The 15946-nt window shown below is 45.9% G+C and overlaps 1 protein-coding gene across 7 annotated transcripts in view; it reads right to left on the reverse strand.

The window, feature by feature from the left end:
• The window catches only part of ATP6V1C2 (ATPase H+ transporting V1 subunit C2), a 60882-nt gene that overhangs the window by 25655 nt on the left and 19281 nt on the right, over positions 1–15946 (reverse strand). For 5 of the 7 annotated variants that reach the window (XM_027556080.1, XM_027556079.1, XM_027556078.1 and 2 more), the window contains exons 4-5: positions 2618–2703; positions 1486–1515 (exon numbers count right to left, since the gene is read on the reverse strand). In XM_027556080.1, the coding sequence (XP_027411881.1) occupies positions 1486–1515; positions 2618–2703 (116 nt within the window). The remainder of the gene's footprint in view (positions 1–1485; positions 1516–2617; positions 2704–15946) is intronic. The other 2 variants (XM_027556081.1, XM_027556083.1) reach the window with 1 other exon arrangement.

Here is a 15946-nt window from a genome sequence, read left to right on the forward strand (position 1 = left end):
TGATTCTTTGCCACCCCATGGACTGTAGCCCACCAGGCTCCTCTATCCGTGGGATTCTCCAGGCAAGTGGGTTCACATTCCCTTTTCCAGGCGATCTTTCTGACCCAGGGCTCCACCCTGGGTCTCCTGCATTGCAGGCAGACTATCAGGAGAGCCTGAGCCAAACTGTCTCAAAGGTGTCTTGACTGCAGTACTTTTCAGAGACTTTCCTATGCTGCTGTGCGTGATCAATGTTCAAGAGCGGGCCATGAACGCTACCCGAGGGTCCTTGACTTTTGTTTGCACAGGGCTGGGTACCAGACCAGCTTTGGAAAATCATGGGGACCTGACTCCCAGGAGGCCTAGAGATAACGAAATAGATGGAAACAAATAAGGCTGGATTCTCTCCTCCTGAGAGGAGACTGAGGATGGATACGATGTAATAATGACACCTAATTTTAATTGACGTGAATTTTGAATAGAATGCAAGCATTTTGATCATTATTGTCAAGTGAGCTCACATTCTCGAATCCTCAGTTCAGTTCAGTCGTTTAGTCATGTCCTACTCTTTGTGACCCCATGGACTGCAGCACACAAGGCCTCCCTGTTCATCACCAACTCCCAGAGTTTACTCAAACTCATGTCCGTTGAGTCGGTGATGCCATCCAAGCATCTCATCCTCTGTCGTCCCCTTCTCCTCCCGCCTTCAATCTTTCCCAGCATCAGGGTCTTTTCAAATGAGTCAGTTCTCGAATCCTAAAGACCAGGTTTCTCAGATAGAAAAGTAGTCCTAAGTCAGCATTTCCGTCTAGGGCCCTATGAGTTACCTGCTGGGAAATAAATCAGTTCATCAACTCAACAAAACAATTTTTTGGATTAGCACACAGGCGAGGAATCTCAGTGTAATTAACAGATTGCATTTGGGAAGGCATTTTGGCGACTTCTGGTCTGCCAAGATTTGTATATGTCCTACCTAATGGGATTTGCTGGTTTTAATTCCACCAGTCTGAGCAGGTTGGAGAAAAACCAATGCAAACAACACCTTCTAACGGGAAAACCAGAAATGGCCTGTTAGAGCACAGAGGCTCTCCCAGGAGAGGCTCGAAGAGTGTATGAGAGACCCCCATTGAGGCCACACAAAGCTAAGCCTGGCGTTTAAGGATGTCAGGGTCCACCCAACAGCCAGCCCTCACAGGCAGGAGGATGCTGGGGATGGCCATCAAGGCAAGAAGCAAACCACAAACAAAAAGATGCCAAAGTCAATACTGAACTCCAGGAAGCATGCAGTGCTGCTGGGGGAGGCAGGGGAGACGCGAGGAAGAGGGGGAAGGGAAGAAACAGTTGCTGTCTGTGTTATATGGACACTGTGACCAAGCCATGAGGTTGTTACTTGAGAAATCCGTCGTCACCTGGTCACTGTATCCCTACAACCAGACTGAGATTCCACCTTCCCAGGGGCACGCAGGCATCACACTGAACACACACAGCAAACGACACACAACCTACTCTTTAAACACTTCATTTTTTCTTTCAAACCTGCAACGTTAGAGGATGGAGTCATTAGACTGCAGTAATATACAAAACTAAGTTCTGATTTAGGAATACGAACATTTCTCTTTATCAATTTAATCAAGCAAATATAACTAATGGTTTCCAAGGTTCCCAGATGGGAGCTCCCTAATGGTGCAGTGGATCGGACTCTGCCTTTCCACCGCAGGGGGCACGGGTTCAATTCCTGGTTGGGGAACTAAGATCCTGCATGGCATGTGGCAATCAAAAAAAAAAAGGTTCCGGGGGGAAAAAACATGAATATATACGTAATAAATTTATAATATTGATATATTTTAAATATTATATGTGTGTAATTATGCATAATATTATGTTATTGTAATGTATAATATTATATATGTATATTCATGTATAATATTAATAATATGTACTAAATGACATATTAAATATAGAATATATGCTTTCATTTTCAGTATACTGATGCATAGAGCCATGAGTTTAATTATCTCTACAGATATTGAAACATCTAATTCTAAGGTTCCCAAAGCCTCAGAGTGTTTGTCTTGCACATTTTAAAGGCACTCAAATTGTGCCCTAATACATAGACCAAAACATGCTTGGAATCTACAGGCTTGTCCTATCAACGTAGGAGACAGAAATTCCAAATGCAAACCCGCTACACAAAGTGTTTTTGGTCTAACCCTCATCTAATTACTGGGCACAGCTAAAGAATCCAGTTGGAGGTATTCCAGCCTCCTTTGGGGATAGGATTAAATCAATTAGGGTGTGGGGATAGAAGGGAGGCTGACAGAGAAGGTGCATGGGCCAACTAACCCCTAAACCCCATTGAATCCATTTTTATCTCAAATTTCACTGAGGAGCTCAGCCACAGGTAAGAAAAGCCAGGTGCTTTAGAAATGAGACAGAAGGAATATAAGGGAGACTGGAGTCTTCCAAACAGCGGTGCCACTGTGCTCTAAGCGGCGTGGACAGCCTCTGCCTGGCATGTCAGTTTGGAGCCTCCGCGGTGCCGTGTCATTTCAGCCCTCCTGTGTGGCCACAGCTGGGACCACGAATGGACTAGAATAAGCTGGGAAAGGACCATCATAAGCGTGCTTCAGGGACCTACCTCCGTTGGCCAGAAGGTTCTCCTGGACCTTTCCCTTGGAGTCTTCCATCACTTCCACCACGCTCTGGGCCATTCTCCTTATGAGACTTTTGGGAAGGAATACAAAGCCAGTTAAGAGCAGAAAACTACCCTCAAAATGCTCTCCACTCTGCCGGGGCCACCCTTTGGGGAACAATTTGGCAATATGTACAAAGAAACATAAAACGCAAACTGGTAATTGAACCAGTATTTCCACTTCTGAGAAACCATCTTAAGGAAACAGGACAAACAGAAAAAGCTTTCTGAATAAAAAGATGCTCTTTGCAGCCATGTTGCTGACAGCAAGGAACTGGAAACCACCGGATGGTCTGACAATAGACGATTGTTTAAGTAAATGCTAGTGTACCCAGCTGAGGGATTATTAGCAGCCACTTTAGAACTGTGGTGTTGGAGAAGACTCTTGAGAGTCCCTTGGACTGCAAGGCGATCAACCAGTCCATTCTGAAGGAGATCAGCCCTGGGATTTCTTTGGAAGGAATGATGCTAAAGCTGAAACTCCAGCACTTTGGGCACCTCATGCGAAGAGTTGACTCATTGGAAAAGACTCTGATGCTGGGAGGGATTGGGGGCAGGAGGAGAAGGGGGCGACAGAGAATGAGATGGCTGGATGGCATCACTGACTCGATGGACGTGAGTCTGGGTGAACTCCGGGAGTTGGTGATGGACAGGGAGGCCTGGCGTGCTGTGATCCATGGGGTTGCAAACAGTCAGACACGACTGAGCGACTGAACTGAACTGAACTGAAAATAAGGTTTACAAAGAATTTCTAGGACTGTGGAACGAGGCATGTACTATAATGTTACATGAAAAAAAGCCGCAAACTTATACAGACCGTACGGCTGCAGCTATGTGAAAATGTCCCTCGTACTTTACATATTTTCTATTATAATCCAGTATTGCTTTTATAGGGCTTCCCTGGTGGCTCAGTAGTAAAGAACCTGCCGGCCAATGCAGGAGAGGTAGGTTCTATCCTTGGGTCAGGAAGATTCCCTTGAGAAGAAAATGGCAACCCACTCCAGTACTCTTGCGTGCAAAAATCCGTGGACAGAGGAGCATGGTGGGCTGTAATCCATAGGGTCAGAAAAGAGTCAAACACGACTCAGCGACTAAACAACAACAACAAATTGCTTTTATAATTAGAAAATTAAAGCTCTTTAAGTCTTCAGAAAACATACTGGAGGCTCCAGAAAGGTTAAGAAAGGATAAGACAGGAGATGCAGAGGCATTCCCATTTGCTGTGGCTCTGCCACATGTATGATTTGTGGCCAAATTTATTTAATCTCTGTGATCCATAGTTCCCTTCTTTGTAAAATGGGATGATATCCATTTTGAGGAATTGTTATAAATGTTAATAGACTAAATAGCAAAGAGTGTCCGCTTCTGGAAGCCCATCAGTTAGAATTGCAGGAGGAAGTAGGCCAGTCGCATTGAGGATCCACATCTTTGCCTCGGGCCCTCTCCTGGTTCTCCTGGCTCCCAGGAGGGAGCGGCTGCAGGCAGGGAGGAGGAAGAGGTCCCTGAATTCCAAGTGGAGGACGACTCCCCAGCTGTGGCAGGCACTGGCCATGTGGCCACTCAGAGGATGGCCCAGGGGCCTAGGGTCCAACACACAAAACTGAGGCAGAGGACCCCGAAAGGCCCCAGGTTAAAGGAAGAGACAGAGGAGGGAGGGAAAAAAAGAACAGAGTAGTGGGGAAAGCAACTTGCTTTGGTATCTAACCATTATCTGTTTGGGGCCAAAAAACTGATGAATACAAGTATAAAGTAATTAACCAGAAATGAACAACCATACTCTCCCACCCAAAACCATGTTTCATACTCTTTGCACGTCAACATTTTCCTTTTGTTGACCACGTGCCAATTTCTATATCACTGTTATTGAATCATCTCAATAATTCTCGAAGATAGGTATCATTCCCTTTTCCAGATGGGGAGACTGAGGCCCAGAGTAGTATTAATAATTTGCCTCCCAACTATCCAGTCTGTCTGTGGGCCCCACAGCTCTGGGCCACCTGGGTTTAAAATCTCCACAGATGTTGGCATTTCTTAGGATAGTTGTTCTGCCTCTTCCTAATCATAGCTGGGGCAAGGGACCGAGCTAATCTCATCCTGTTTCCTCGGCAACATGGCCGTGACACCCCTCCTCTCACAGAGTTTGGAACAGTGCGTGTAAAGAACCAGGCCCCTGGGAGTGTGTGATAAATACCTTCAGGTGTGCAGCCTGATGGAGACATTCAGGCTCCCTGCCCTCTGGCTCCCCAGGCGATTCAATAGGAGCTGAGGAGGCTGTGAATCCGGTTCCCTCCCAGTTCCGGTGACCCAATTCCTCTCGCCTCCTACAGCCTACAGGTGTGACAACATCCGTCTACCTGGGTTTCTGTACCATCCCCTGTGCTTCTCCAACAGTCCTCACGCACTCACATGCCCTTTCATGAAGAGTCTTTCCTCAAATTATCCTAATTGGAGTGTGTTTTCTGTTATTTATTTACAATGTATTTATTTTTGGTTGCAGTGGGTCTTGGTGGCTGTGTGCAGGCTTTCTCCAGTTGTGGCGAGAGGGGCCTACTCCTCGTGGCAGGGTGCAGGGTTCTCATTGTGGTCGCTTCTCTTATTGTGGAGCCCGGGCTCTAGGCACACAGGTTCAGACGCCCTGGTGCACAGGCTTAGTTGCTCTGCGGCACCTGGACTCTTCCCAGACCAGGGATCGAACCTGTGTTCCTTGTATAAGCAGGTGGATTCTTATCCACTGTACCACCAGGGAAGTCCCTCTTCTGTTATTTGTTAGAACCCTGATTCTATCAATTCATTTGTTCATTCACTCATTCATTTAGCAAATTCCAGATATTAACCAGCTATGTGCCAAGCACGGACTAGAGTGCTGTGAATGCAGATGCTGTGAACAATACAGCCCCTGCTCTCAGAGAACTTCTTTCTGATGCTGTCAAGGGTTCCTCTTTATCATCATTATAGTGACAATGCAGGTTGCTGTCTTTTATTATCATATCCTCAGTCATATTTTGAGTATTGTCCTTACATGAGGGTTCTAACTCCAGCCCCAAGGGCAATATTTTGGTGCATAGCAGCTGTTCAGGAAATGTTTGTTGAATGAATAATGAATGTCTGCTAAGCTGCTAAGTCGCTTCAGTCGTGTCCGACTCTGTGCAGCCCCATAGACGGCAGCCCACCAGGCTCCCCCATCCCTGGGATTCTCCAGGCAAGAACACTGGAGTGGGTTGCCATTTCCTTCTCCAATGCGTGAAAGTGAAGTCGCTCAGTCGTGTCGGACTTGTAGCAACCCATGGGCTGCAGCCTCCCAGGCTCCTTCGTCCATGGGATTTTCCAGGAGTGGGGTGCCATTGCCTTCGAGCACCTAAATAACACACGGGCCTCCTTCTCAGTAGACCTAAAAGGAGAACCCACTTGCCACTCTGTTAATGACTATTTGCTGTTTCCAATTCTAGCCTCTATGAAGTTTTTAACCATAACAAGTATGGTGGCACACCTGCCCCCAGGCGTGTACACCACCACGGAACATCTCAAAATAGCATGGTCCGACGAAGCTTAACTGCTGGAAGAATTGCTTGTTGCACCTAACAAAAATGTCCCTGACTTAGCTGTGATCATTAACCACAGGCATCAGTGAACTGAGTATTGCTAAATCAGAACACTTTTCTCATGGAAAGGAATATGAGAGTCTAGATGCTGTTTTAAATTTTTTTTTTCATTATACAGTTTATTGTAAAAATTTAACATGTCATGTTAGAGCTTCCTCATTCCTTTCATTAACTGCATAGTATTTCATTGCAAACGTGAGTCATAACTAATTTGCTCTATTGAGGGTTGCTTATGCTTTGATGGATTTTGCAACAAAACACACACTTTGCCCATTTGTACAGGCACATAAGCAGAGACATCTCTCTGCTCACAAAGGTCTATATAGACAAAGCTATGGTTTTTCTAGTAGTCTTGTATGGATGTGAGAGTGGACCATAAGGAAGGCTGAGCACCAGCATATTGATACTTTTGCACTGTGGTGCTGGAGAAGACTCTTGAGAGTCCCTTGGACAGCAAAGAGATCAAACCAGTCAATCCTAAAGGAAGTCAGTCCTGAAGATTCACTGGAAGGACTGATGTGGAAGCTAAAGCTCCAATCCTTTGGCCACCTGATATGGAGTCGACTCACTGGAAAAGACCCTGATGCTGGGAAAGATGGAGGGCAGGAGGAGAAGGGGACGACAGAGAATGAGATGGTTGGGTGGCCTCATCTACACAATGGACATGAGTTTGGGCAAATTCCAGGAGGTAGTGATGAACAGGGAAGCCTGACATGCTGCAGTCCATGGGGTTGCAAAGAGTCAGATATGACTTAGCAACTCAACATATGTAGAATGTACTGTCAAGTGCCTACCTCTTAAACCCTTGCCAACATGACAGATTATGTACCTTTTTAATCCCTGCCAATCTGACAGCTGAAAAATTCTGTCACTGTTGCTCTGACTTGCATCTGTTTGATCATCGGTGTGGCTGGACAGCTTTTGATAGGTTTATTGACTCTACAAATGACTGTTTTCTTCTGTTAATAGAGTGTTCATATCTTGTGTTGGTTTTTCTACTGGTTTCTTCATTAAAAAAACTTATTTATAAGGGCTCTTAGGTGTTTCAGGGACTCAATTCTTGAGACACTGTTTTGAGCTAGGTAACATCCCCATTTTAAAGATGAAAAAATTAATACTTAGAGAGCTAAAAGTCACCTTATATGAACTATAAGTGTCAGAGCAGAAATTGATCCTAAATCTACATGACTCTAAAGCCGTGCTCTTTAGTGGCAGTCTGGCTAAACTAAACTAAAGCTAAACTCTGGCTCCTTCCTCTAAAATACTGGGCAAAAACTTATTCTAACCCATAAGGGAAGATATATGCTGCTGCTGCTGCTAAGTCACTTCAGTTGTGTCCAACTCTGTGTGACCCCATAGACGGCAGCCACCAGGCTCCCCCATCCCTGGGATTCTCCAGGCAAGAACACTGGAGTGGGTTGCCATTTCCTTCTCCAATGAGTGAAAGTGAAAAGTGAAAGTGAAGTCACTCAGTTGTGTCCGACTCTTCGGGACCCCATGGACTGCAGCCCACCAGGCTCCTCCGTCCATGGGATTTTCCAAGCAAGAGTACTGGAGTGGGTTGCCATTGCCTTCTCCAAAGATGTATGAATCATATCTTAATTAAAAAAACAAACTGCAAACAGTATATAACTTGACTGGGGTGTTGGTTAAACTGACGTACCCAACAAAATTCATCAACCAGTTAATTCAAGATGTGCACATTTCACTCTATGTACATTTTACCTGATTAAAAAATTGTTTTGATCGCCAACAGGCACATGAAACGCATGTGAGCATGAAAAGATGCCCAATATCACTAATTATTAGAAAAATGCAAATCAAAACTACAATGAGGTATCATCTCACACCAGTCAGCATGGCCATCGTTATAAAGTCTACAATAGACTTCCCTGGTGGTCCAGTGACGAGGACTCCCTGCTTCCAATGTGGTGGGCCCTGGTTCGATCCCTGGTCAGGGAACTAAATTCTTTAAGAGTTTTCATGCCAGAACTAAAGACCCTACATGCTGCAGCTAAGACCTGTTGCAGCCAAGTACATAAATAAAGACTGTGAACCAAAACTCCTGAAGTCCGTACGCTCTAGAGCCCATATTCTACAACAGGAGAAGCCACCACAGTGAGAAGCTTGTGCACTGCAACTAGAGTAGCCCCACTTGCTGTGATTAGAGAAAGCTGCACACAGCAGTGAAGACCCCAGTACAGGCAAAAAATAAAATAAAATAAAAAAATTATAGTTACCATATGATCCTGCAATCCCACACCTGGGCATATATCTGGAGACAGTTCTAACTCAACATAGACACTCACCCCAGTGTTTGCACTATTCAATAGCCAAGACATGGAAGCAACCTAAATGTCCACCAAAAGATGAATACATAAAGGTGTGGTCCATATATATCTGCTGGAATATTACTCAGCCACGAAAAAGAATGGAATAACGCCGTTTGCAGCAACACGGATGGACCTAGAGATTATCGTATTAAGTGAAGACAGAGAAAGACAAATATGATATAATATCACTTATATGTGGAAACTGTTTTAAAAAGTGATACAAATGAACTTCTTCACAAAACAGAAACCAACTCACAGACATAGAAAACAAACCTATGCTTACCACAAGGGAGGAGGGAGTTGGGGAGGGATAAATTAGGAGTTTGGGACTAAGATATACACCCCTCTATATATAAAATTATAAATGACAAGGACCTAATATATAGCACAGGGAACTACATTAAATACCTTGTAATAACATATAATGGAAAGTAATCCAAACCACTTTTCTGTACACCTGAAATGAACATAGTATTTTAAATTAAACTTCAACCTTAAAAAAAAGAAAAGAAAGAAAATTTACAACAGATACTATCTGTTCAAGTCACCAGTAATGGGAAGATGAATAGCATGTGTCTCTTGATATGATGTACTGAGAAGAACACAACTTCACTTCTGGGGTATTCCTGAAAAAAGTGCATAATCTGTATCTCATCATGAGGAAACATCAGACGAGTTTAAATTAAGAAGCATTTTACAAAATAACCAACTTGTACTTGTCAAAGCAACTCAACGTAAAAGTCAGAGCCTGAATAACCATTCTAGTTTAAACAAGGCGAATAAGACATGACAATTAATTGTGAAAAACAGGGAGACAACTTAATGTTTACCACTATCTAAGAAAAATATGAGATTTTCTTTTGTTATTAAGGACACTATTGGCTAATTGGTGATATCCAACTAAATCAGTAAATTACAATAATACTGTATTCCTGATTTTGATCATTGTATTAAGGGACAATGTTAGTGGCAGTCCTTGTTTTTAGAAAATATAAAGTATTTAGAAGTAAAGGGACATTATATCTGCCAGGAGACTTCAGAAAAAACAAGTGAGAGAAGATAAAGTAAATGTGGTAAAGAGAAATTCTTTGAATAGTCTTGCAATTTTTCTGGAAATTGGAAATTAGCTCAGAATAAAACATTAAACAATATTTAAGCATGTACAGTACCTAATTCCACTTTTAAAAATTATATGTCAGTATATACCTAAATGAGAATCCTGACACGATTCTGGTAATATGAAACTGTTAATACTGGTTCCCTTCAAGACGGTAAAGTGTCCTGCCTACAATGTGGAAGACCCAGGTTCGATCCCTAGGTGGGGAAGATCCTCTGGAGAAGGAAATGGCAACCCACTCCAGTACTCTTGCCTGGAAAATCCCATGGACGGAGGAGACTGGCAGGCTACAGTCCATGGGGTCGCAAACAGTCAGACATGACTGAGCAACTAAACTTTCTTTATTTCTTTTCTTTTTCAGGTGTACAATAACAGGGACTTTCCCTTTAAATGTATTTCTGTAATGTCATGCTTGAAGTGATTAAGATGTATATTACTTTGGTAAGTAGAAAACAAAAGAAAAATAAATGAAAATAAATAAACATAGCAGCATTATTTACAATTGCCAAAAAAAACCAATCCAAGTGCTCATCAATGGATGCATAGATAAATAAAATGTAGTATTACTCATATAATGGAATATCGCTGTCGTGGTTTAGTCACTAAGTCATGTCTGACTCTTTGAAACCCCATGGACTGTAGCCCACCAGGCTCCTCTGTCCATGGGATTTCCCAGGCAAGGATACTGGAGTGGGTAATCGTTTCCTAATCCAGGGGATCTTCCCCACCCAGGGATAGACCCTGCATCTCCTGCATAGCAGGTGAATTCTTTACTGCTGAGCCACCAGGGAAGCCCAATAGTGGAATATTATTCAGGCTTTAAAAGAAAGGAAAGTGTGCCACATGGTACAGTAAGGCTGAACCTTGAAGTCATTATGCTAGGTGAAATAAAAAGATAAACACGGTATGATTCCGTTTATATGAGGTAGCCAGCATCAAATTCATAGAAGCAGTAAGTAAAATGATGGTTTCCAGGAGCTTGGAGGAGGAGGGAATAAGGAGTTATATATAATGGATTAACAGAGTTTCGGTTTTGCAAGACTTCTGAAGTGGTGATGACAGTTGTACAACGATGTGAATGTACTTAATGCCACTGAACTATTTAAAAAATGATTAATATGGTTGTAAATAGGAGAGAATTCTAGGCATACAGAGGTGTCGCAAGCACCAGGAAACTGTCTCCCCACCTAGACAACAAGGACACTCGCCGAGTCTGTCTGATGTAGCCATTTCGGAACTCTGGAATCTACTGAAGGCCAGCAACTTCCAGGGGGACCATAAAACTGCAGTTAATCTTGGTCACTTTCAGCTCTTAGCACAGTGGCAGCAAGCCCTCAGAACCCGCAGCCACAGGCAGGCATCTGTGTGTTCCTGGAGCAATTTGCACACAGTTTGTGGGAGCCAGGGTGGGCAAAGGACACTGTCCTCCAAATAGCGAAGAATTTGTGCTCTGATAGCTGCTTCTGATCCCAGAGGTGCAGACAAAGAGGGTGGGCACCCCTGTTGCAACCTCCCTGCGTTGTGTTGTTGCAAGCCCCTCTCCCTCCAGGTGTGAGGCAGGGCAGGGAGGGAACAGAGAAGGGAGGGGGTCTTCAGGAGCTGAGCAGGCAGAATCCGGACACCTGGAACAGCAGGGATAAGAGTCGGGAGAGACGGAGTTGCCTGTGTCCAGGTGTATGACGGACACGTCCTGTCCTCCCTTTCTGCAAACACTCTGGGGCACCCCTAGCATTGCTGATTTCTGGGCTCCAAGGGCACCCAGAGTTCCCGCTGCCCCTTCAGGTGGATGGTGGCTCAAGAGCTGGGAGCACTGCCAGGCAGGTGTTCTGAGGTTTCTGTGTCCACCAACTAACCCTCCTGCAACCTGGAACTCATCTGACTGACCAGCATGCAGGGTCCCAGGGCTCTTCCAGGCATGGGGCTGTGGTTGGGAGAAGGCTGGCCTCACTAGACAGAAGTGGAGGAGGCCGCTGATCCCCATGCACCTGAGCCCACTCCCCCTCCCCGGGGCTCAAGCCCAGATGAGATGCTTCCTAAATGGCGTCTCCAGTACAGACCGTGCATAGCAGAGCATCCCCGTGGGCCACGCTTCCATCCAGGCACTCAGCTGGGCCATCTGTACCTACCTGCCTCGCCCCTGTTCTGAAGGAGGGACTGGGTCTCCTATACCCAGTTCCCTTGTAGGGACAGCGTGGCTATCAGGTTTCGAGGTAAGGAGCACAGGTCTACAGGGACACGAAAGAGGGTATCCACCCGACTCCAGGGTTTTCTGGATAATTCGGGCAGTGCAGGCTAGGGTTGGTCTAGTTTTCAGAAATGACCCCAAGCCTGGGAGGAGAGGGCCAACGGGTAACAGGGAGGGCAGAGGCCATTTCCATAGCCTCTGACACAGAGGAAAACAGTGGCTCCATCTAGCGAGCTGTCCTGAGTCCTCATGTAACAGGAGGGAGGGGGACAGGGCACAACTTTCTGAAAGAATGACCTAGCCCAAGGGGACAACATAAACCGATTAGAACCAAATGGGTCCAAGATGGCAGACAAGCTGACTGTAATTAGACCTTGATCCTCAATCAAGGTTTTTCCAGTAATCATGTATGGATGTGAGAGTTGGACTATAAAGAAAGCTAGCACCAAAGAATTGATGCTTTTGAACTGTGGTGTTGGAGAAGACACTTGAGAGTCCCTTGGACTGCAAAGAGATCCAACCAGTCCATTCTAAAGGAGATCAGTCCTGAATATTCATTGGAAGGACTGATGCTGAAGCTAAACTCCAATACTTTGGCCACCTGATGTGAAGAACTGACTCATTTGAAAAGACCCTGATGCTGGGAAAGATTGAAGGTTGAGGAGAAGTGGATGACAGAGGATGAGATGGTTGGATGGCATCACCAACTCGATCGACATGAGTTTAAGCAAGTTCTGGGAGTTGGTGATGGACAGGGAAGCCTGACAGGCTTCAGTCCGTGGGGTCACAAAGAGATGGATGTGACTGAGTGACTGAACTGACTCGCCCTCTGCGATAGCCCACACTCTGTCTGTGGAGTGTGCTTCTCTCCAAATCTGAATTAAATCCACTTCGTACCTATCACTTTATCTCTCACTGAATTTTTTCTGCAATGAGACATCAAGGATCAGAGCTTGATTAGGTCCTGAAAACCCAGGTACCGTGGGTTTTGGCTGGGTTTGCGTCCCAGCCACATGGGTTGAAGTCCCAAACTAAAGCCCACTCAGAGGACACATGTAAGATTCACCTGGCTCCACAGGACAAAGGAGGGGAAGCCCCAGGAGCTGAGCAAACAGGCTCAGGGAGGCTAAAAACTGCCCCGCCCCCTGCCTGCTTCCAGCCTCCCCACCCTGGTCCCTTCACTGGTGGCCGTACCAACCCTGCACCCTGCCTCTAAAGCAAGCCTCCCTCCTCCACACCAGCTGCTGTCAGCACACCAGGGGCTGTCGGGACCCTCTGTGGAAGACCCATACCCCAAACCTCCCCATACACAGAGCTACTGCCTGCAGCCAGACTGAGGCCCTGGAGAGAGAGGCCTAGAAGCTCCCACTCAAGCGGGCCCCCCCGCTGCTGACTCAGGGCCCCCCTCCCAGGGCACCTCACCCCCTCCTTTGTCTCTCCACTTCCTCCTCAGTCAGGGGACATGCCCCGCAGCAAAGTCATCAGGAAAATGTGAGCAGAGCAATTCAGTGACTTTGTTTTTAGAAACAAAAGATCCCCCGTGAGGCCTCTGGGAGGTCCCTGCTCTGGGGACTCTGGCCCCATTTACGGCTTACTGTGGATCCTATCCTTGCTTGACAGAAACTCTGAGTTTCAATAATGGATGGATATTCCCATCTTTAGAGCAATTCCATTCAGCAGAGTCACCCATCCCCTCCCCCATCACTCAAACCAGAACCTGCTCTAGCTTTGGGCACCTTGATTCTCCCACATCACAGCATAGACATTCTTTGTGTGTGTGTGTGAGTGTGTGTGTTAGTCACCCAGTTGTGTTGGACTCTGCGACCCCATGGACTGTAGCCCACCAGGCTCCTCTGTTCATGGAATTCTCCAGGCAGTAATACTGGAATGGGTAGCCATTCCCTTCTCCAGAAGCTTTTCCTGACCCAGGGATCGAACCCAGGTCTCCTGCATTACAGGCAGATTCTTTACCAGCTGAGCCATCAAGAAATTATTGGTCCTCTTCAAAAAGCCAACCTACCCTCAGAGAAAATTTGCCTTCTAGTGGAACATGGAGGGGGAAGGCTCCTTGTTCTGAATTGGTGCTAAAATGCTCTGAGGTCTTATAGGAGTAACTGGGCAGTTCTGCTAATACTTAGCTGATGATGTCTAAGTTCTGGAGAGTGCTACAAGTCAACCCACCAAGGGCTTCCCTAGTGGCTCAGTGCTAAAGAATCTGCCGGCCAACGCAAGAGACTGTTAGGTAGTTAGAATAGGAAACAGGAGTCCAGAATGGCCGTGGCTAAAAGACAAGGAAGTAAAAAGCCTGGAAAATAGATCAAAAGAAGGTCTGAAGACAGGAGTGAGGACCTCAGGTAGAACAAACAGCACTCCTGGCTAGCCCAATTTACATAGGGCAGGCCCAGGGTGGGAGGAAAAAACATATAAAAAGAGGAGCCAAAGGGCCAGGGACCCCCTCTCTTCTCTTCGAGCGTCTTTGGGTCGGCATGCCCTCGTGCCTCAAGGATGGATTTTCCTGCTATTTTCTAAATAAAATTGAGCTGTAACACAGACCTGTAACACTGATCTGTCTAAGAGCTATAACACAGTCTGTTTGAGACCTGAGAGCTATAACAGGGTCTGTCCGAGAGCTATGACACGCTGTGGGCTCTAACGTTCATGGCTTCAAGTTTTTGTTGAGACAAGACAGAACCGAGGAGAAGGAGAATACACTCGCCTGACATCCATAGGCAGAGGGGCCTGACGATGTCTAAGTTCTGGAGAGTTTGCTACAAGTCAACCCCACTAAGGGCTTCCCTAGTGGCTCAGTGCTAAACAATCTGCCAGCCCACGCAAGAGACGAAGGAGACTCAAGTTCGATCTCTGGTCTGGGAAGATCCCACATGTTGTGGAGCATCTAAGCCGGAGCGCCACAACTACTGAACCTGTGTCCTAGAGCCCGGAGTCACAACAGCTGAGCCCAAGCACTCCAGAGCTTGTGCTCCACAAGAGAAGCCACTGCAATAAGAAGCCCACGCTGCAACAAACAGCCCCCACTCTCAGCAACTCGACAGAAGCCCAGGCAGCAGTGAAGACCAGTGCAGGCAAAAACAAATAAATTCAAACCATTTTAGAAAGTCACCCATCAAGCAGCCCAGTCATCGTGCCCAACCGCAGGGATCCCAGGACTCACAAGTGAAGAGTGTCACCAGAATGGTGCAACCCACAGCCCTCCCAGAAGACACCAGGGTGACAGCAGAAGGGCAGATCACAAATGGGAGGATAGAAGACTCAGAACTGCCTGTAAGTGTGCTTACTCAAGCTGGTGATGGAATAAATCCATACTCAAACAATCGCACATCATTTTCATTTTGCCAGGGAAATGAACAATGGTTTCTAAAGGCACTCAATTGACAAGGGTCTGATGAAATGACCTGTTCTTGCAACCTCTCTGGAAAACAATTTAGCAATATATACAAACAACTTTAAATATGTCTCCATCCCCTGAATCAGTAATTCCACTTTTGGAAGTGCAACTTTAGGAGGTAACCAAAAATGAAGACAGAGATTTATGCCAAGATGCTAATTAAGGTGGTAATTATAGTAGAATCATCTGTGCTTGATTACCATAAAAAATAAAATGAAACAAGCCCTCCTCCCCCATTAAAAATCCTTAACATTAGAGTCATGGGAGTATGACCATAACATAATCTGCCCACCCAGAATCACTGCATGGAGTCACAGCTGGAAGGGCCTTTAGGGACCAAGGTGAGGTAGGGACTTGCCTAAGATTGCACAGCTCCATGGGAACTGACCAGGACAGAAACAAGGCCTCTAGGACAGCTTGATCCTCCCTGGGAGGGGACTGCAATGGGTACTGGGTTTTCTTTGAGACAACATTCTGGAATGTGATGGTGGCAATGGCTGGACTGGGCTTCTCAGGTGACTCAGTGGGTAAAGAATGCACCTGTAATGCAGGAGACACATGGTTCAATCCCTGGGTCAGGAAGGGCCCCTGGAGGAGGGCATGGCAACCCACTCCGGTATGCTTGTCTGGAGAAT

The sequence above is a fragment of the Bos indicus x Bos taurus genome, chromosome 11 (genome assembly GCF_003369695.1).
Source record: "Bos indicus x Bos taurus breed Angus x Brahman F1 hybrid chromosome 11, Bos_hybrid_MaternalHap_v2.0, whole genome shotgun sequence".
Classification (NCBI taxonomy): Eukaryota; Metazoa; Chordata; class Mammalia; order Artiodactyla; family Bovidae; genus Bos; species Bos indicus x Bos taurus.